The sequence below is a fragment of the Cydia pomonella genome, chromosome 4 (genome assembly GCF_033807575.1).
Source record: "Cydia pomonella isolate Wapato2018A chromosome 4, ilCydPomo1, whole genome shotgun sequence".
NCBI lineage: Eukaryota > Metazoa > Arthropoda > Insecta > Lepidoptera > Tortricidae > Cydia > Cydia pomonella.
The window spans coordinates 6,037,136-6,060,899 of NC_084706.1; the positions used below are offsets into that span (position 1 = coordinate 6,037,136).

The 23,764-nt window shown below is 38.1% G+C and overlaps 2 protein-coding genes across 4 annotated transcripts in view; one reads left to right on the plus strand and one right to left on the minus strand.

The window, feature by feature from the left end:
- Positions 1–18,163, plus strand: part of LOC133516922 (spondin-1) — a 47,950-nt gene extending 29,787 nt beyond the window's left edge. For all 3 annotated transcript variants that reach the window (XM_061849968.1, XM_061849969.1, XM_061849970.1), the window contains 4 exons: positions 2,411–2,581; positions 9,533–9,613; positions 11,740–11,843; positions 17,273–18,163. In XM_061849968.1, the coding sequence (XP_061705952.1) occupies positions 2,411–2,581; positions 9,533–9,613; positions 11,740–11,843; positions 17,273–17,347 (431 nt within the window). In that variant the 3' untranslated portion in view covers positions 17,348–18,163. The remainder of the gene's footprint in view (positions 1–2,410; positions 2,582–9,532; positions 9,614–11,739; positions 11,844–17,272) is intronic.
- Positions 1–23,764, minus strand: part of LOC133516931 (phosphatidylcholine:ceramide cholinephosphotransferase 2-like) — a 196,811-nt gene that overhangs the window by 131,624 nt on the left and 41,423 nt on the right. The gene's annotated exons all lie outside the window — the stretch shown is intronic.

Consider the following 23,764-nt stretch of genomic DNA (forward strand, 5'->3'; position numbering starts at 1 on the left):
CCGAAATGGAATGTCATAGAAAAAGTACCGTTATTTCGTTAGGATGCTATTCTTCCCTCTTAACTAGAAATTTACAGGCAATTGACACTCTCAAGTCAAGGTTGTTAAGTTGGTGAAATAGACACCTGGCAGAAGTAATCTTAATATTATCGTAATAAGTCTAAAGGTTCTAAAGCCACTAGCCACAACAATACATCGTATAAGCGGTCAGCCTAAACGATCGTCTGAAACAAACTAGTCTATGGCAAAGTATAATAACTTGTTATAATGTATTTTACTTTATACCACAAATATGACAGGTTGACATTGACCATTAGCAACAAAGTGTAGTTCATTAGCCAACTAATTTACTAGGACAAAGCGATGACGTATGTAGGTTGGCAGAACAAAACCCATTAACTTTGTTTTGCGTTGAAATACATACCATTATTTACTGAAATTATAGAATCATTATAGAATAGACTGTTCCGAATTGTTCCTACATTACGATACCAATATATAGATCGCTTTGATATTGGCAAACAGTTACAAGTGCGTGTCGGACTCGCGTTCCTACATCCCGCAATTTCACATTCGCTACGTCACGGCACGGGAAGCATTTCGCCGTATTTGATTTTCCGCCGGTGCGGCTGCTATCTGCGCTGTCTTGCCCCCGGTGCGTAGGCGGTTTTTCTATGTTCCGGTGTAGTTAAGTAAGAAAAGCATAACTAAGTATACTCCTGACATTCTGATATTCCATTTCAAGTATTTTTGCGTAACGCACTGAAAGGTAATTGTGTTTTCTCCATTTTACTCGGAAATGTTCACCTTATTGTAGTAAAAATAGAACGGGAAATTCTTCTTTATCGTTAAACTCAAATTTAAAAAAATCAAATCATTATTGTCCTGTTTTAGTGGATGGCAAGTTATTACTGTATTGTTTATTACCTTTTAAAAATAAAAATTGTTTCTCTACAATCCTTATCCATATTTGAAATGGCTCTCTTTGTTCGCCTCAATGAAACTTATTTAAAAAAAACCGGCCAAGTGCGTGTCGAAATACGCATAAGGATGGGCTCCGTAGCTGTAAATCAGTATACATTAACCCTAGTGGTCCTGGGCTCGAATTCTGGTAGGAAAATTTGTGTGATGTGACGAGTACGAACATTTTTTATTCCCGAGTCAGTGATATAAATGAATACGTACCTATATCGTCGCCTAGGACGAGTATTAGTTCAATCTGTGTAGGTTATCTCAAAGGTAAGATACACTAGTGGCTCTGTGGACTGTATAGACCATTAACTTTTTTTTTTAATAAAAAATATTTATTTCGTTGAATCATTGTTTCAAATCAAATCAATTTATCACAAATTTTAATTTAATTATTATTGTAATGTCTATTTTAATCTTATTAAAATAATCTTAATTTGTATTGTGTCTATTAATAAATTAATGATTATGTTATGATTATGATTATCACAGCAAACTCACAATAGTCTTAAGTGCCATAGACCCTGTGCCGGTTAAGACCTTTAGGCCAAGTTACGACATTTTGAATTTTTTCCAAAAAACGAAACGACGGAAAAAATATACCTTACTACCGAACCTGCTCACAAAAAGAGTAAGTATCAGTTAAAAAATGCGACCTGCAGAGGAGAACATCGAGACAAACTCGTACGAAAGCATTATTGAAATTGAACATCATTGAAACATGGTTACATAAGGTGTTATAAAGTTTACACAAGGTAAGAAAGTACACACATCTCGCCAACATTAAGGGCATGTAAAGGAATTCCTTACGCTAAATATTTACACAACAATTCATAAGTATATTATTTACAACATAAAACATTTTACATATTCCTACAGTTAACTATTTCAACAATATTTACACAGATTAGATTAGGTACCTAATAACCCAATAATAAAAACCTAATAATTACCCAAGCGGAAACGGATTCTTTGATTTTGATTTATACTTTAAAAATAATAATGTTTGTATTATGCTAAAATAAATTAATATTATCATGTATGCTACTAGCGGCATCTAATGCATGGACATCAAGCTTAAATTAAGCAGGTATGTGGGGTGGGTATTGATTATAATAACTTATTAGAGAGCTTGGAAAAATAATAGATTGTTAACCAAGGGATGAAATGTCATTTCATGTAGGACAGAATTTATGGCAAGACTACGTAGGCTTATAACTCGTATACACCTTTATTATGCTGTTCTATGTAAAATTTGTCTACAAAAATCACGAAAAATCGGTATTTCGCAAATATTAAGGTTATTATAGCCAATCATGTTTACGTTTAAAATAAAATTGCGACGTTATATTCACACCAATTTATGAAATTTAATTTGTCCGAGTCTCACCGTAATATGACTGTACTTTCTAATTCAAAAGAAGGTTTATTGTGTGCGCAGGTATCTGCATGGAGCCGCCCGAGGCGGGCCCGTGCCGCGGGGTATATCAGCGCTGGGCCTTCGCCGCCCAGAAGGGCATGTGCATTCCATTCACCTACGGTGGCTGCCGCGGCGCCCAAAACAACTTCCTCACGCAGGAGGAGTGCATCAGCACCTGCTCTGTCATTACCGGTAAGTCACTTCTACTAGCGATGGGCCTTCGCCGTGTAAAAGGGCATGTGCGTCCCTTACACCTACGGCGGCTGTCGCGGCTCCCAGAACAACTTCCTCACGCAGGAGGAGTGCACCAGCACCTGCTCTGTCATTACCGGTAAGTCACTTCTACTAGCGATGGGCCTTCGCTGTGCAAAAGGGCATGTGCGTCCCTTACACCTACGGCGGCTGTCGCGGCTCCCAGAACAACTTCCTCACGCAGGAGGAGTGCACCAGCACCTGCTCTGTCATTACCGGTAAGTCACTTCTACTAGCGATGGGCCTTCGCTGTGCAAAAGGGCATGTGCGTCCCTTACACCTACGGCGGCTGTCGCGGCTCCCAGAACAACTTCCTCACGCAAAAGGAGTGAACCAGCACTGTCACTAACACTCTCTGTTATCACTGGCGATTTACTGAGGGTAAGCTCACCTACACTTGCTAGATACTTGAAACAATAAAAATAAGTAGGAATCTCACTTGTTTCTCTCTAGAAGGTGCAGCATGTGGAATTTGCTACACCCTGAGGTGTTTTCTTTAAGCTATAACATGCGATTCTTAAAGAAGCTAGTTTCGACGTTTTTTATTGCACGCTTTGCCATTAAGCTACAAGAGACTATAGCTCGCTAATATGGGACTGGTAAGAAACTACAAGTCGCCATCCTCGACTCTGTAATAAGCACGGATTACAGTGAGGCACAAAATGCTTGATGTAATTTATCTAGGGGCACGGTAGTACCCCCGCAAAGACGAGCAAAGATACGGATTTTCATTGGTAAAGTAAAGGTACATTTTACAAGTGAAAACGAAATACAATTTTACAACTAATAATTATAGATTCAATAAAACAAATCAATTATAGAAAACAACAATAATATTTCGTTTCATAGCGCAAGGTCAAGCCATATATTTTGACTAAGGTGTAGAGTTTGTGAAGTTAGGACTTGTAGAGTTAGAAGCTTATCTCTACAAGAGATCTGATAACTTTTTGACAGTGCTAACTAACAAAGCAGGTAGAAAATACAAAGCGACAACTTGGTAATAGTATTTTATACAATCGTGATATATTTCAGTCGAGTACCGTGTTTAGGCAACGAAACTTGCTGAGTTATATTTTTATTATACCTACCTATCACTATTGTATACAAAAAAAAATTTCTAAGTCATCTCAAATAATACTTTTTAACTATAAAATCTAAATTGTAATTGATGAAAATTGGTAAGTAGGTATCTCCGTAGAAAAATGTAGTGCAAAAGACATAAACACGCGAAATCCCCCGCCCGCCAGTCCCCCGTTTAGTTTTTTCTACTGGAGCGCGGCGGCACGTGATTGGTATTTTTTTTCATGGTTGACAGTACAGTACAGTTTATCGAAAATAATGTTATAGTTGAGTTGGGAGCCCATACATGAAAAGTACGCAATTATAGTTTGGTAGGTATACGAAATCTAAATTCAACCATTACGTCGACGAGTAGATCAAAAGCATTTTTAACCACTTTTAAATTTTTCCGCGTACTTATCGAAACATTCAAAACTTTGTTTGTGGTAATCACCACTATAGTGGAAGACTTACTTTACTCTTTGAGTGGAAGTCATTTCTTGAAATAAAGCCTAATTCATGAATCCGTTTTTAAACACTGGCAATAATATTTTCATCAAAAAAACGTTTAAAAAAATCACAATCGACGCTGAATGCAATAAGTTAAAACGTTTAAAGATTTAAGATTCCAACCTCTAAATAAAAATGCTAATAGTCATAACAAGTTGATTCACACTACTCGTAGTATTGCAAGTAACTATCACTAAATGTGTTAGTGCGTCGGGCGATGATCTCATAGGCATGTCTTGATACATTTTTTCCTCCGAGTTGGGCCAATTGCTGATGTCACAGCTGAGGTCATCGTTACCTAATAAATAAGGGTCTCTATAAACCTCACTGATAATTAATTGCATGCGATTTGGTCGATCGATATAATTTGTTGCACCTTCTTTAGTGCCAATTACATCTACACTTTATCAGGCCTGGGTGCCTAGCCAAGGTGATAATCGCTACGACAACGTAATGTTTTGTGTTTCTCTGTCAAAAATTCAAAATTCAAAAATTTATTCTGCAAGTAGGCCTCAAGGGCTCTTTTACAAGTCAGTACAACATTTATAGTAACATCATATAGTGACATGAAAAATACATAACAACATTCATGTCACTCTTCCATATGAGTGCGACAATGACAGTTGCACGTCGTCGCTACGGAGCGTAAACGGCCAGTGTGCTAAGAAAGGCTTCTGCGTTCACAAAGCCCAGGGTGCGTAGCCAACATGCCAATATGTTGGCTACGCACCCTGGGCTTTGTGAATGAGGTGGCTAGCAGTTTCCGCGAACATTAGTATGCTGCGCAGAAGCCTTTCTTAGCACTTAAATAAATCAGACTTAAAAGCGTTAAAACCGTGTGGAAACTTGAAACCAACACATACAGACAATACAGAGGTATAATAAGCCTTTTTATAGCAGCTACTCTCTCTCTCTGGTCGTTCCCTCGTGGCTGAGGATCGCGATCGTCCCTGGATAGTCCACCTTTAGGGTGTATGTGCATCGCATCTCTTAACAACATAACAACCGAGCAAAACTTAGAGGAAGTGGAGACATTAAATTGATCGGTTAAACTTTTTGCATAGCATAAAATTAGCATAGCAAGAAAACCTACGGCTAAAAAATGTACCTACGGCTCTGCCATGTAGAAAAAAAGACCACAAAAACTAAATGGACAAGAAATCCCTATAGTATAATTTAAATAATCGAACGTCCTCACAAACAAGAGAATCTTCTTCGGTGGGACAGTTGCCTTAGGCTAATTATTTTAAGCTTATACCTTTGATAAACGGACTTTCCCAGGCGTCACCGACACCGGTAATAAAATGAGACAGTTTCCATTCTATGAATAAGTTTTACACGAAATATAAGATATTTATAAAATACAAGTACCTAGCGTACCGAACAGGCAGCCTGCTTTTAACAAAATGGTTTTAATGTAGATTTCAGCGTAATCCCTCGAGCGAAAACTAATAGGTTTTATTCGTAAATACTGGAAACTCGGGAAACCGTATATCGCTGAAATGAAAACAAGCTATATTGATTTTCCGCTTTTGTGGCTGGGCAGTCTGGGTGTATTGTAAATATTTAGGTAAGTATTATAATGAGCATGTCGAGAACTTACGAATATTATAGACATAATATTATATTATGTAGAATACGGACCAAGTGGACCTCAGGCTCCCAAGAGCCGTAGAAAAATAGCCAGAATAACACGAGGAAGATGACATCAACATCATATAGTTAGAATATCTTCTTCTTCATGCCTACAACTTATCTGCTTTGCCTAAAGGTTGATAGGTAGAGAATGCCTTATAGCATTAAGTTGGCCTTTTGTACATTGTGTTTTCTTATATGCAATAAAGATTAAATAAATATATAAATAATACGTGCCTACGCACAGTGTACCCCAGGCCCATCCCGTAGTCGCCCAGAAACGCTGGCCCCAATGTGAAGGTCAACCAGACTTACCAGTATTGATCTTACTAAAATTAATAGGTAGGCATCAAACTCGAAGCATTACAATACCTCAATATGAGCTCTATTTTAATGTCATTACAGATATTATTTTAATAGACGCAGGCAGGTATGTATGTACTGAGTAATTATATTGACGACTGAAATAATATATGGGACACCATTATCCGGAGACTTTTTTTTAAAGAATAACCCAGCAACATATTTTAAAACGAACGAAAAATAATAAGCCTTTCTAATTTATATATTGCGTAAAATGTGATCTACCTATTTAAGGTTGACTGGTAGATATTTTTTTCGGGCCGCCTTTTTAAAGTTAAGAGTTTCATTTGTCTAGTAAATATTGAAGCGCTTGATACACCTTTATTACTTAATTCAGTCGTTCGTCTTCACTAGGATCTGAGTGTCTATAATTCTGATAATGATTTTATATCATTTTAAAACGTTCAGAGATACTTTTTCAATTGACATGGTTCAACAAATTACATCCGTTCGTGTAATAATAACATTATTATATTATAAAATCTAACTATAATCAAATAACGGTGTCGTTGACAGGTCCAATTCAAATACAGCTAAGTAATCCACGATTTAGGTCGATTAAACGAACTGAACGTTGTTACACCTTACTTTCGTCCGTCCTAATTAGAATGCTAACTGAAAAAGTTGGTCAGAGACCGTCCTACCTTCCTAAGTAAGTTACTTTTACATCTAGGTACATTCTTACTGGGTTACACCTAGTGACTATGCCATTTAGGATTCTGAAAGTAAGATGTATAGCGCTTGTGAACAAGCGCTAAAATAAAATAACAATCCTATATCTATGTATAGGTTATAATTATAGCTAAGTTGCTTACTGTGTTGTGGCGTCATTGAGCCGAGTGCATAGCGGTAGATAGATTTATCTATTGCATTGCGCGCTGCACAAAAGAGGAGAAAGTGACTCGCGGGAAACACTCGCTTTCGGTAGGTATATCTATAAATATAGGTACCGAAAGCGAAAGCTATACCTACAGTTTTTCCACGAGACCAATTACTGAGACCATCCACTAAAACCATTTCAAATATGGCATCGTCTAAATATAGACATCATCATCTTTCTAGCGTTGTCACGTTTGCCACAGCTCACTTGGGAAGCCTGAAAGCCTACCGCGAACACCTTTTACTCCAATTAAGGCCTAATTAGAGTGACAGAAATACTTAGTTGCTCGAAATTTACGAAATCCGATTTTCGCAGTTATAGCCCTGTGTAGGGTTTGGGATCCGGATATCCTCATTATTCTGATATCCGTCAATTATGACCGCATAATTTTAGTGTTAGAATATTTCAAAATATTAAGATTTTACCAGTACAGGGTGCGTAGCAAACATACCAAAATCGTTTACACTCAGTAGCGAACGAAACGCAACTGTCACTGCTGCACTAATATGGAAGAGTGCTAAGACTTAGACCAAGCTAAGTTGGCAGCGATTTTGATAGCCCACCAGGCTGTGCAAGTGTTAATTAAACGTCACAATTTCATAGAACATTGACGTTTAAAATAACTCTTGCACAGTCTGGGCTATCAAATTCGCTGCCAACTTATCTTGGTCTAATTCTAGAGAGACACAAAGCGTTTTGTTATCGTAGCGCAAACGATTGTCACATAGGCTAGGCACCATGGTACAAACAACAACACAGCTAGCTATACACTTCAGAAATGGGAAATATTGCATGAAAGAGAGTCACACTTGAATGCGTATGTATGTGTGTGTTCTACGCTATAGGTAAGTTATGCGGGCTATTATTCAAAAGAGTTTTGAAACAGTATTTTTTCTTTTGTGTCTTACAATGTCATTATTGACATTAAATGCCATATATTGAATTTATGGATTTATTTCCGATTGATATTGCGATTCGATTAATTCACGTTTACGCACAGGACAATAGTTCCATACACAGCTCCCAATTGGTGCAGGAATGGCTAGCAGGTCAACCTGACGTTGAGCTGATTCGGTGGCCGGCTAAAAGCCCGGATTTAAACCCGATTGAGAACGTTTGGGGTCAAATGGTTCTCAATTGGGATCCAAGCGACGTCCGAAACAAAGAAAATTTGAGTCAAGTGGTATTTCACACTTGGGAACTTTTCAATTGGGATCCAAGCGACGTCCGAAACAAAGAAAATTTGAGTCAAGTGGTATTTCACACTTGGGAACTTTTCAATTGGGATCCAAGCGACGTCCGAAACAAAGAAAATTTGAGTCAAGTGGTATTTCACACTTGGGAACTTTTCAATTGGGATCCAAGCGACGTCCGAAACAAAGAAAATTTGAGTCAAGTGGTATTTCACACTTGGGAACTTTTCAATTGGGATCCAAGCGACGTCCGAAACAAAGAAAATTTGAGTCAAGTGGTATTTCACACTTGGGAACTTTTCAATTGGGATCCAAGCGACGTCCGAAACAAAGAAAATTTGAGTCAAGTGGTATTTCACACTTGGGAACTTATCAATTGGGATCCAAGCGACGTCCGAAACAAAGAAAATTTGAGTCAAGTGGTATTTCACACTTGGGAACTTTTAAGAGGAAGTGACATGTGTTGGAATATGGTGGCGAATATGCATTCCAGGATTAATTTAGTCCTAGACAATGGAGGAGGGCACATCCCGTATTAATTTTAAATAGTAATAAATAAGCGAGATAAAATTTAAGTTTGTTTTTTTTTTTCACCTTTTCTGCATTTTATTGTCAATCATAGTTTTATAGACATTGCATTTTTGAACTAAAATGCAGTGACAAACTAAATTATAAATATATGAATAAAGATAACAGAGTAAAAATATTAAACACCTATAGAATCATCAATTAATCAAAAATAATATAGTTTTTTCTTAATTTATCCTGTCCACATCCGTCCGAAAGATAAAATATATTTTTGACAAAGTCACGTGTCTTGTTGCAATAAATCCTATACCTTCTCAGAGTATAATAGAGATGCTCAAACAACTATAGTGACAAAGGCACGTCACACATACGCAAATGTTATTTAATTTGAAGTTGACATAATACACATACATTTATCTCTTTCATTTTCTCTCTGCTCTGTCTTTAATGGTCAGTTAGGTGTGTTGTTGTTTGTACGTAAGATTTATACTATTTTGACTTTTTGTTTGACGCTTCTGAAACGCAGCTGACTCACTCGCTTCCAAAATGTTTTAATCACAAAACGTAGGGTACTTAACGTAAACGTCTAATTTATATGAAAATATGACGTTTCATATGGCACATCCAAACTTTGTCATGTCAACGTCAGTGTACAGTTAGCTTGGTCCACTAACACCACTTTAGATCTCATGAGGTAGTTATTAATGAGAGACTTGTTCACAGGGGCGCTGAACCCGCAGGCCAACCAGCTCGCGAACACCGTTAGCTCCGACCCATCCCGCGCCACTAACACTCTTGACGGAGGTGAGAAATCACGCTACTTCTATCCAGGACCGCGATAAACGTTTCAAGCGACTGCTACTGCCGATGCCGACTGGGTGCCCATACATTTGATTGTGATCTCGGACCCTCCTGCGACTCAACCTTTGCATTTTTCCTCGAAAGTGCGACTTGCTGAGCCTACGACCCTATTACGAGCCTATGGAGTTTGTTATTAAATAACAAACTCCATAGGGTCGTAATGCATAATAAATTTTATAATATTTTGATTATTGGGTCGTACGATCACAGCACTGCAGCAACTCGGCCTTGGGTCTCTTTTTACAAATGTGGGGTTTTGGTGTTTCGTAGAGTACGCTCTTCGGCCTTTGACGGCTATGGAGCTACATCGTGTTTGCGGTCCGCTAATTTGCTTTTTATACACCACTATTTGTTCGTCTCCTAGCTCTGCTGTCCTGCAGCTTCGCCTCGGCCTGCCGTTTCCTTTGAAACGACTTATCATCGAGTCCGAAATGTACCTAACTGAAATTTGCAAATTGCGAGGATCTTTCTCTTTTACTCTCACTAAGACGTAATTAGAGTGCAGAGAAAAATGCCCGAAATTGACGAATTTCGAATTTCGCAGTTATAGTCCTGGTCCATTACATTATACTTACAAAAAAAAAACATCTTCTTTCCTTTACAATGAGGTCATATTTGATGCCCAAGTTATTTGCCGAATACTATATTTGATCATAAACAAGGGTTGTTTTCCTTATAACATTTATTTATTCGCATTATTTTTGGATAATTTTAAGTCTAAGAAGACTATCTTTATAGAACCATAACATTATAATTAAGTTCCATTATTAATGAATATGTTATTTGTGTTCGACATAATATTCTAATTTTGCAAAAAAAATATTTCTTGATAATTTCGGGTTTTTTAATTTCATAATTTATATAAGTAAGTAGATTTTATATTAAAAAGGTCAAAAAGGGTAGCTATGCTTTTTAAAAGCCAAGATATGTATGGTTCTATCATCTAAAATATCGTCACTTTGTTTTCATTATCTTCCCTGGGTTTTACATTTCCATTTATGCCTTCATTAAATTCCTTACAAGTCCCAAGAAAGTAAAAGTAGTATATATTTTAGGTGCTTTTCACTAAATAATACATACAATGTGTATACACACTCGCAATATCAAAATCACAAAAGCTCAGCTTTAAAAATACTTCTCCAAAAAACCGCTAAATCGGCACGAAGCGGGAGAACGACCCATAACCACTGTATGTGCAAAGTTTCATTATAATCCAACACGTAGTTTGTATGGGAAGGTGTAATTCGGCAAAGCTTGTCGTGTTTCTGTGGAGTCTACTACTAGTATGTTTCAATGCATGGGGCCGCAGCCAAAATGACAAACGGAAAGTAAAAATTCGGCCAAGAGCATGTCGGGCCATGCTCAGTGTAGGGTTCCGTAGTTACTATTCGTTAGAATAGGCTAAAAGGGGGGCTTTAGTAAGTATCATATACATTACAAGCATAAGGGAGTACCTTCGCAGCGCTTTGTACGTCTTTTTACTATTTTTTGCAATAACTCAAAAACGGCTGGGCCGATCGTGTTCGCTATAGTGTTCATTGAAAGTAGTTATTAAGTTTTTGTTATACGATATTTATCATATTTTTTGGACCCATGGTTCAAAAGTTAGGTGGGGGGACACATATTTTTTTTCTTTCGGAGTGATTATTTCCGAATCCGAATCCGAAAGAGATTCGTATTCGTTTTGAAAAACCTATCCAACAATACTTCACACCATTGGGTTAAAGGGAAAAAATAAAATAAAATAAACATTTTGTATCGGAGGTACCCTATTTTTTTTCCTAGTTGTTATTGTACCGTTCTCTCGCCATGCATGATTTATGTATCCATGCCAAATTGCAGCTTTCTAGCACTCATGATCACTGAGTAAAGCCGCGGACGGACGGACAGACAGACAGACGGACACGGCGAAACTCTAAGGGTTCATAGTTGACTACGGAACCCTAAAAAGTATCGGGACGGCATACGTAGTTGGGTTTCGATGGGAATTATTATTATTATTTATTTATTTTCTATACACGTTTGTCACTTGTCTAGGTTTCCTGTAGTTATTTTTGTATATTTCGCAGCCCCGACCTTACTGGGATCGTGTGAGTTGAGCCCGTGGAGTGAGTGGAGCCGCTGCAGCGTGTCGTGCGGCGTGGGCTACCAGGAGCGCACGAGGACCGTGCTGGTGAGTGACCGGGGGATTGATCCTGCGAGGGTAAGATGAGCCCGTGGTGCGAGTGGAGGCGCTGCAGCGTGTCGTGTGGCGTGGGCTACCGGGAGCGCAAGAGGAGTGACCGGGGGAGTAACCCTGCAGGGCCCGGTCAGGTGAGTTACCGGGGTAGTGAACCTGTAGGGCGCAGCTAAGCAATAGCTAGTGCAATAGCGTGCTAAATTGTTTTTATTGAAAGAGATTAGCAAGCACATTATTTTGATATAAAGAATATGATAAGTTAACTAATACATTATACGCGAATCCCCATAATAATTCCGAATTAAAGCTCCATCTCGAGTAATATTTTTTTTGTTTTTAAAAACCTGGGTGCCACTCCCGTCGAACATCATTTTTTGCATTTGTCATTTTTTTTCTTACATTATATAAATAATTGTTTTATGATGTCCCAGAGAGTTTAGAGGCCAAAGATAACGCCTGATTTTATTCAGATTTTTGGAACAGTAAATGCAACTATTTTTTGCTCCGGACACGTAAAAATGCCCCTCCGGAGAAATACCCATTAGTAAATTCTTAAAACACATTGCCAGTTTTTCTCTACAGACACGCAAAATTCCATGTAATGCGAATCGTAAACAGAACATTAATACCGAACGGCGGGCCCCGCGGCACTGCGGGTATCGATCCCACTATCCCACCGTGGCATTCACCACCACAGAATAATTCAACCATCTATACGAACACTCCTTTTAAAAACATAAACAGCTAAGAGCTCGTGGTTCTGAGTAGAAATAACATCCCAATAAAACAAAAAAGTGTACCGGTATACAGGGGTAAACTTTGAATTACGGGGAAACATTCTTCATCTTATTTTAAGCTAAGTATAGATAAGGAATTGGTTTCTGAGCGCTTACTCATGTATTTCTGTTTAGGCTGCCAACAACTAACTTCATATATTTTTAAGCTTGTGTTCAAAAATAAACTCCCTCTATCTCCAAAATCTATAATAATCAATGTTTCCCCGAGATTGAAAGTTACCCCAGTTTACGGTAGTGTACATCTTTGAATAAAATGACCCCAAATCGTGTGCAATGTCTGGGGAATTTTTATCATTGAGAATTGAGCAATCACTTGCGAGCTGAATCTAATCAGAAGTCGGAATATAATCCGAAACCCGTCAGCGGCCACCATCAACCGGTACCGGTACAACTTTCAAACGCCTGTGCCCTGAAGCCCTTAGGTAATCCATGATTAAAATATGGTTTAAGGCCTGCGCATACCGGTGGAGCGTAGCGCAGATCACCTAGGAGGATTTACCTCCGCGCAGCGCACACCGATGAGGTAAAATCCCCCGCGATACCGCGAGCGCCCGCCAGCGCTAGGGAGAACTTCGGTGCATGCCGGGGGATGCCGCGGCCGTAGCCCCGCTACCCTGGCGCACTCAGGAGGCCTCAGCGCATACCGGGGGATGCCGCGGAATGCCGGCGCCTACCGCCGCGGTATCCTCTGGCGTGCTCCTCGATGCCGCGTAAGTAACAATCCTCCGTGATGCTCCGGGGGCGGTCTTAGAACATTTAAATTGATACCTGAATGTAATTGAAATAGGGAAGAATATACATTGATAAATTTAAAGTGTCCCTGGATGACGCTAATAGCGAGTACAATATTAATTCATAATCAATATAAAAAAATATGCGAATACTTATACGCAAGAGCTCTGTCACAAGTTAGTTCAACATTAACAATGATAATGAATATAATAACACGAATAATACTTGTACATAATAACATTCGTGGAAGTTAACACGAGAATATTTGAGCTCGTTTTCCGGACTTATTATCATTTCCACCACTACGTGTTGACCCAGATTTAATTCTTGTCATTACATGCAGCAACGCATGACATCACATCATGACAAATGACATTTGCCTTCCCACCACCAACCCTTCATTGAGTTCACGAACCTCGCCCTGTAGGATGACGTTTGTATGTCAAGATTGTTAAGGCTACTGGTATTTACTTGCCTTCCGCTTCGACTCTGATCGTAGTTTCATGAATAGGTAATGTAGATAGATTACCTGAAAATAAAAATATTTTTTAGTCTTTTTCTCACAGATACATGACGTTTGGGGTGCATTTCGAGTTTGGGCGTGGGGTAAACAGGAGCAAAGTGTGTTGTTAATACTAATCGAATAATATCTCAATTAAAGTACCTCATTATTCAATAATTTAACTAGGGAGAGCTGCAATCAAAATTTTGGCTGGCATTTCTTTATCTGAGGTGCAATGTGACTGGGGCGAAAAATTTAGATACTCCCACTAGAATACTTGGCTGAATGTCGAACGTCAGCCTCAATGTCGCGCCATAAAAAACAAATTGTCGTATCTAATTGAAGCCTCTAAAATTAGTGTATTTTTAGAATGGGGTCAAGTTCACAGGACCAATCACGCACAGACAGAAATATCCACTGTCTATATAGCGGGTCAAGCATTGTGATTAGATGTCAAGTTTGTTTGGAAATTGTTGTAATTATTCTGTTTTTGTAGTATAGGTAAATTCACTGAAACACAGGAGAACTAGATTACTATCACTTAAACGAAAAACAATGTAAACCGGTATAATCTCAATTAATCGTCAAAAAACCATCAGCGTTCCTTACGAGTAGGTAGGTAGGTTTATATTTTACTACGGTCAATACAAAACTAATGGTACGAGTAAGGTAAGGATTTTTTTCAAGTGTACTAACTTAGTTCGACTTGTGACGATGAAATGTGGCTAAATTTAATGTTGATTTAATACTACTCGAGCAAGTTTTGTACCTCAGGAAAGTGTAGACGAAGCATTAGAGACTTAAAATATTTTTTTATGTATAAATCGTTGATGGTAAAGTTAAGAGGAAACAGTTTTGGTCATTCATCTTTACCAATGTTCTTGACATTTTCCTCTCTGGATTTAGGCCCTAGATGAATATTTTTTTGTAAGAGTTCAATATTACCAGTACTTGTCTGTACGTTTTGCTTTTTTGATATTCTTGTTTTTATAAGAACTAGGTTACATTAAAAAGCACTTAAAACAGCAAATAAATGCGCCGTAAATAGACGCCCAGCATACGAAATCGACCACAATAATAGCTTGTCCTTATCGCACTAATTTTAGGAGCCGCCCCTGCAGCGCGACGGAGATATTTACCTAACATTCTCAAATCCTCTATTTCCTCTTAATCAGTAATATGTATTTACTGTGTTTTAAAGCGGCGGATCCTTCGCATTTTACTGAAATTACGAGTAACAGTATTAAGTAAACTGTGACGTACTTGTAACTTTATAATATACTCAGTCGGGATTAGTTCAGGCTAAGGGTAGGGAATACAATCTAAATAAATTATATAAAGGCCTTTCCATCATATTTAAAGCATTGATTCGGTTTTTGCAGAGTTGATAGAATCGTTTAGGGACATTCATAGCTTAAACTAGCTCTGACGATCGCCGTATCGCCAACTTTATAATCAGTCGGGGAATGTGCACCCATGGGGCAATTGGAGCAACTGTGTCAACACTTTCCTTATTGTCTGTGGAAGAGTCTCTAACTCTTTATTCACTAGGGCTAGGCAGACCTTATTCCTTATTATTTAATTTCTATTGCTATTGGACTAGTATTATTAGTGTGTTGGCATGGAACCCCCACGCGATTTCCTAGTTAGTTGACCCATTTTTTGGACGATATTAGATAATATTAGTCTAATATTGTACAAAGATTGGGTTCCAGAATAGTGCTATATATAAGCATTCGGCTGGCTGACGGCAGTGGCGGCAAGCCTTGCCTAGTGAAAATTGAGGCAGTCAACCTGAACGGGACGTAAAAATGCTAAATTTAATACTTATGGTTAATGAGCAGTAAATATGTAGACCTTATTTCATTACTCTAACAGCACTCTAAATTTAATTTTCCAAGATGGCGGCTGATTTCGTTTTAATTACTCTTTACATTTACAAACTCCCAAGGTGACATGCTATTCAACCTCAGTCTAAAGTAGGTTACCTACTATGTTTTGCTGACATCGAAAACAAGTTACTTATTAGGGTTTTTATTGAAAACTTGCCTTTAAAAGCTGAGGAAACATAATAGGCATAGGTTTTATAACCAAAGATATGAGATATAGGTTGATTTGACTAGCATGGATTTTAGATGTGAATTGACGATTTAGTACCTACAAATCTCACGCTAGCTCTTAGATTTTAAAATCACAATTTGTTCATTGATGTCATATGGCTGTTGATACGCCGCAAGGATCAAGTTTCCGGTGCTCGAACTACCAGAATTGATTTTTGTCTCTATTATGAAGGATGATGGTACCAGAAATCAACAAGGACATTTACATTTGAACTGAATTTATAAAAACCTACTATTGAACATTGGATATTTACCATATACCTATATATACTTGTTCTGCGAGTATCCTCAACTCAAGTAGTGTGCATGTGTTCAACTCTGGCGCCGTATCTTTAACCACCTGTTACAACCAACTTTAGTAAAACTAAGCGAGTCCCTCAAAGCTAACTGTGCCACAATTTTGGCCACAATAGTAGTAAACGAATTTTTATACTATCGCCAAATGTTACACCAATGAATTTTGCGGTTAAACATTCTAGTCTACTTAGTGGTAACGTCAGAGTGATCCATTTGAAGTTGTTTCACATTGAGGCACAAAGGGCTGGCCGACCCCATTTACTTGACGCCTGACACCTGGCTCAAGGTCTATATCGATCCGTTCGGTAAATTCTGTATAGGTAGGTAAATAACGCAGGACATGTGATACTCGTATCAAAGAAAGAAAGTACTTCGAAGTATTTTTCTTCAACGTGAAATTGAAATGTTACTTTGGATTTATATTTAATTTCCGCCACAAACTCACAAGTCTCCTGCTCGTGAGCGGATGTGAGAGCAGCTTATCCGTGTTTCACAGATTTTCTCTTGGAATTATGTCTTTGAAATTCAAACTGTACTTTTTTATGTTTCTTTGTATTCTTGTATCTATTCTGATTTTCGTCAAATTTGCTCAATAGTCTATTTAGATATAAATCGTGTTGCTAACGTTTATGGTTTAATGTTTTGGTCTGATTTGCTATTGCTTCTAAAACGTGATTTAATCGCTTAAAAGTAGGCATAAAGAACACCTAAGTAAGATGTTAATCCATCTATCCTGAGCATTGTGTGCTGACCGAGTGACAACACTAGTGTGACACATCATGTTTTTCACTCGCACAGCTAGAAAATATCTATTTTAATCAGTCTTTCTCCGGTATCCAGAATGATGTGTCTCACTCGAAATGTAAGAGGTAAATTTTAAGTCTATTTCATGTACGATTACGCCCCATTTTAGTAAGTAGTAATGTGTAAAAAGAAAGCTTCATTCGGTATTGATTGCTTGTGTATTAATTACAGAGACAGGCGGCGCCGAGCGCCCCGCCGTGCAACGCGAAGCTGTCGCGCCGCCGTCGCTGCTCCCGGCCATGCTAGGACTGGGTGCTGGCTTACAGGCTGAGGGTCCGAAGAAAGCCTATAATGTAGATAATATTCTAGCGTTTGAATTACTATCATTATCTTAAAAACAGGAACGGGAAGTGTCCACCACTCGGATAGAATTTTGAAGAAATATAAATATGTACATAATATATCTGTTCACTATGCGGTAAAGTTACGCCGGTATAGTCCAGTAAGGTGAGACACAGACTTTGTCGTGACAAAGCAAAGCATGTTGTGATTCCTAGTAGGTATGCTCTAGAGTTGTGCCCGCTCGGTCTTTAAAAAGAGCGCTCCGATCTCGGCCAATCGGTCAAAGGAACTAGTTCGCTCTTTTAGTTCCTTTAGTTCACTTGCAATAATGAGGATGACTAGGTATGTGTCTTGCTCTCGCTCGGAAATAAACAGAGCGAGAGCGTGAGCGAGCGACTTTCTTGACCTTGACTCATTCCGATCATTCGCTCCCGACCGATTTGTTACTAGGTACCGACGTACCGACTGCTGAACTAAAGGACCAAGACCGATTAAGAGCGCTTAAGATGAACTAGTTCCTTTCGGTCCGTGGGGGGATTTCATTCCTTTTAGTTCTTCGGTCCTGACCGACTCAAGCCTAGTATGCTCGTATAACGGAAGTGTTGACTGTTGATCAAACTTGTCGTCGTTTCTTCAAAATTCTCTCTGCAAGTTGCTTTTCAAATATCGGAATGATCACCTTGTTAGCGACACCCATTAACGTAAGGCGCCGAAGTAAAATAATTAATTAAAATTTATTTTTGTACGAATACGAAATAAAAATGTTTTATAGTAAATACACACTTTGCATTATTTGTTCTTGGAATACATTGACATTAAATAACTCTATAGGTGCTTGCTCACAAATCTATTACAAAATTTTCTACCTATGTCAGATAATTTATTTTTAAGTTTTTGCCATGATAACAATATCAAAGCTTTGGTAATGGTTACACCTACTAAATAAATTATAAATTAATATTTAAGGTTCACCAACAATTGTTGACATCGATACATTAAAAACGTACAAGCTAATACATGTAAGGAGTGCACGAGTGGTGTCACAATTACTTACAGGTAAACACGGCATGTGAAACAAATATAAGTAAACAACTACAGAACTACCTAAATGTAAACTTAAAATCGAATGACTTATTTTTTTAAAAGTATTTTCGGACAGATTTTATAAATTTATTAAGTGGGTCATAGTGCATATCCGCCTTGTCAATCATTAGCAATTTTACATAACCTGCATATTGGAGAGTTAGTGCCTGAAACTGATCTTCTAAGCGGGGCGTAAAGAGGGGTGATAGCATTACGGGGGAAACGGGATGGAGCACGAATGTTCAACAATGTCAGCAGTTGTGAACAATCTATGTTGTGGTTCACTAACTTGTACAAAAAAGTTGCATCTAGGAGCGTCCGTCGGTCTTCTAGGGAATCCATCTTGAAATATTGCAGTTCCCTTTGATAGGATATTGATCTTTTAGCCATAACACGTGCCTGAAAAGCTAAGTGACGAGTGAACCTTTTTTAAATACGCTCTAACCGTAATGAGTGAGTAGCATAATTCGGCCGTCAGACGACGCTGCAATAATAGTAGTCCTCTAAATAATAGTTCGAAATCTTTCCGGTAGGGTAGGATGGGGTAGCACAAAGTCGTGACGTGAACTTAGACATTATTGGCGGAGTGAAGTGCCCTGTCAGTGATTTGATTTTTTTTATCTAAATCTAAAATTTGTTCGCGATGTATAGGGGCGCCACCTATTTAAGGTTTTTGGGTGGACACTTTTCATACAAATAGATTGTTCTCCTTACCGTCATTAAATATGAAGCCTAAAATAAATAAAAAAGTTGAGAGCCTAGACCAAAAATCAACAGAAATGCGAGTTAGGTCATTAGATACATAGGTATTTCTAATATTTACTTCATTTCATTCTATGGGCACCAAGCGAAATTCCATTGCAGAACTGAAATATTTGTAATTTAGTCAAAATGTCATCAGTCATCACCCTTATTACCTAGGCAGTAGAGTCCAAGTAAGTAAATGAATTACTGCAAGTAAGATGTTCTCGTACTCAGCGGTGTTGCCTAAGTAATAAGGGTGATGACATTTTGACTAAAATTTCAAATATATCTCAGTTCTGCAATGGTATTCCGCTTGTTGCCTATGGGACGAAATGAAGTACCTACATACATAGATATACCTATCTATTGACCTAATTCTCAACTTTGTTGGTTTTGGGACCATTTTGACGCATAGTCCTTTGTCTAACAACTTCTGTTAGCGATGACTGCTTAGCGTGTTTTCAATGTGTAGCGTGTTTGCATTTGCAATTATTATTTGAAATACAAATTTTGCTTCAAAACCAAAAAATATTCTATGAACCTGTGAATTTTTAAGGTCTAAATCTAAGTATTTCCGTAACACTACATTTTGTATGGAAATTGTTACGATATGACACGTTTACCTTGGATCTTGTGTGTAGCAGTGTGTAACTTGCATTACAATTCGTAAAGCGTTCCAAGAAGAATGTTTCCGGGCAGTACGTTGAATGAATGTTTACCTTCGTTCAGTGAATGATGAACCTATCGCTAATGAATGGAACAACAGAGTCTCAGAGGAGAGTGGTAATTATTCGGAAACGCACGGACGCACGGTTAGCACTCGATAATTGCATTATTGTTGGTGAGTTCAGCATAACAGCCTTTCAAGGCTGAGGACTCAGTGAGTAGTTTCAGGGGCGCGTTGCCGTGCTTGAGATTCGCCATTTCGATTCTAGGTACCCACTTTTTCAATCCCATTTTAACTCCATGGGGGGTTGAATGTTGAAATATACCATATGATGGGAGATCGAACTTCTACTAACAAAATTGGTTTGTCAGATTATATTTACATAAGCTTTTGCCTTATCTTCCTTTACACAATGACATTGGCAAGAGTCTAGAGTCTCACGAAACTTAAGATGAAAGTGGACGACCGCTTCGAGACCGCTCCTATACAAACGTAATCCCTATTTTCCTCTCTGGATATAAATATTGAAAATACTTATTTTGTCACAATTTGATGTATTTTGACCACAGACTTCGTTTGATGTTTTTCGAGTTTTGAATTATTATATGAGTTAGGAGCATTTAAAAATTTGCACGGAATTAGTTTTTCGCTCCTCTTATAGTTGTTAAAAAAGAGTAAAACGAAGACATAGCTATGGTCAATATACATCACACTTCGTCTTGAATGTTCGCGCTTCACAGTGCATCCTAAGCCGGTCTCGTTTTTACTACACCTATTCAACATTATAAAACAAAGAACTTTCTACAAATAGCAAAAAAAATGAAGAATATCTAACTTTTCGTATGTGCCAGATTCAGAATTCACGAAACGAATACCGTGGAATATTTCTACGAATTCATTAAGGACGGAATTTTCGACGTTCTTATCTACCAATTACTTAAGTCTTTGGCCGTAATTATTGCTACTCATTTAGTTTTTCAAAGGTAAGTGAATTCTGCAGACCCATTAAGACCGTCGTCTTGTATTGTGTAATCTGTGTGATCAGCACATATATTTGTCCCTGAGTCATGGATGTTTTCTATGTATACATATCGTCGCCTAGTACCTATGGTACAAGCTTTGCTTAGTTTGGGCCTAATAGGTAGGTAGGTAGAGGCTGTGTAAGATGTCTTCTAATATTTATTTATTTATTGTAAATTTTGGTGTCAGGTATCTTATCTCAGAAATTACAATACTTATGAAAGTATTGTTTCATGAACTGGTTATTCATGGGCTTCATGACATTAACGTCATTTCTGTAGTTGCCGTTACTCGTTTGGTTAACTTTTATAGCCGTGCAAATGGAATCAAAGATGCTTCTTTTTAAGCAAACATATATAAGCAGAATCGAGCCTCTACATTTTCCATGTAGACTAGTCTAAACACATACGTCAGTTCTGAAGTTGTGATTATTGGATTAATTCTTGTTTTTTTTTCTGCTTTAAACGGTAAAACCCGTTTTTCTGAATGCAACCATATATTCGTAGAATAAGCTAGCGCAAAAGCAAATTTTAGGTTTCGAGAAGCAAGCAAGCGCCGCATTTTTGCATTTTATTATTTAACAATGCGTCACCTTAAGTAGATAGTTACATTAATATAGATAGCTATGGCATGCCATGAAAAAAAAAACGCTTCCAACGTCACGGCAGCATACGTTTACGAAACACGTTTGTGCCATATGATCTGAGCATACAAAGGAGCATACGCACAGAATAAACAATAGTATGTACTACCGTACAGAAAGGAAACTTCCTACAAAACCGAATTCAGGGTCGAATCATGTGGTCCCTTTCTAATATATGGCACTATCCCTTTCGGCTATTTAGGGTTGTCAACTTATTTATCATTTAGGCACACATTAAGTTTACTATTTATAGTACAGTCACGTCTGAAAACATCGACACGATCGGAGTGCCAAAAATATGTATACACGACCTTATAGGCCATATATTAGAGTAGTGTATGCATATTTTTGGCACTTTTTAGGGTTCCGTAGCCAAATGGCAAAAAACGGAACCCTTATAGATTCGTCATGTCCGTCTGTCTGTCCGATTCTGTCACAGACACTTTTTTCCGAAACTATAAAAGCTATACTGTTCAAACTTGGTAAGTAGATGTATTCTATGAACCGCATTATGTTTACACAAAAATACAAAAAAAAACAATAAATTTTGGGGATTCCCCATACTTAGAACTGAAACTCAAAAAATCTTTTTTCATCAAACCCATACGTGTGGGGTATCTATGGATAGGTCTTTCAAAATGATATTGAGGTTTCTAATATAATTTTTTTCTAAACTGAATAGTTTGCGCGAGAGACACTTCCAAAGTGGTAAAAAGTGTGTCCCCCCCCCCCGTAACTTCTAAAATAACAGAATGAAAAATCTAAAAAAAATATATGATATACATTGCCATGCAAACTTCCACCGAAAATTGGTTCGAACGAGATCTAGTAAGTAGTTTTTTTTTTAATACGTCTTAAAATTAAAAAAAAAAAATTCATCAAACTCATACGTGTGGGGTATCTATGGATAGGTCTTCAAAAATGATATTTAGGTTTCTTATATCATTTTTTTCTAAACTGAATAGTTTGTGCGAGAGACACTTCCAAAGTGGTAAAAAGTGTGTCTAACCCCCCCCCCCCCCCCTAACTTCTAAAATAACAGAATGAAAAATCTAAAAAAAATATATGATATACATTCCCATGCAAACTTCCACCGAAAATTGGTTTGAACGAGATCTAGTAAGTAGTTTTTTTTTAATACGTCATAAATGGTACGGAACCCTTCATGGGCGAGTCCGACTCGCACTTGGCCGCTTTTTATTTTTTTTATACTTCGTCGGTGGCAAACAAGCATACGGCCTGTCTGATGGTAAGCAGTCTCCGTAGCCTATGTACGCCTGCAACTCACTCCAGAGGAGTTACATGCGCGTTGCCGACCCTAACCCCCACCCCCCCCCTCGTTGAGCTCTGGCAACCTTACTCACCGGCAGGAACACAACACTATGAGTAGGGTCAAGTGATATTTGGCTGCGGTTTTCTGTAAGGTTGAGGTACTTCCCCTGTACTGTGCTGTGCTCTACCACACAAGGCAAAATGACATTCACAATGCCCATACCTCTCTTTTGGACGTAGTTTAAAGACATACCCAGGTCCAATTTTTTCAGGGCACTTTTTTCATATCGATATTTTCAGACGTGACCGTACCATATACATATTTTGAATATAGTGGTAATCATGAAATAAAAGCATTTTCATTATTGCCATATCCGATTTTGATGAGTTAAACGAAAATGTATGTAAATTATCCTAGTAAATTGCGGATATGGTAATGGTACTATATTTTTTCATTTATTGAAAAATAGGTACATATATGTTTTATTAAAACCGATTAGTGTCAGTTATAGCACAAGTATTTTTTGTTATTTTAGGAATCATAAAAAGAACGATTTTGCTTCCATATTCTCAGCCGACGATACACTCAAAGGGCGTAAAAGAGACGGCATAATTGAAGGTATACCTAAGTAAACAAGAGATGATTAAAGATCGAGTCACACCGCTTGCGTGTGCAGCACGTGTACGTCGACGTAAGCGTAGACGTGCACATCACCCCCGTCACGCCGGGTTACGCGCACGTCACGCAGCGCACGTGCTGCAGAGTGCTGCACACGCCACGCACGCTGCAGCTCTGTTGTGTAAATTTGCGTATTATTGCCTACTCTCTAAACGACTAGGTACCAATGTTCGACAGCAGTTTATCGAACGAAGAGGAAGCAATCCTCTTACTTTGACCACAAAATACTCCTGCGGCACTACTTTCATGCTATTTATTATACTTACGTTACAA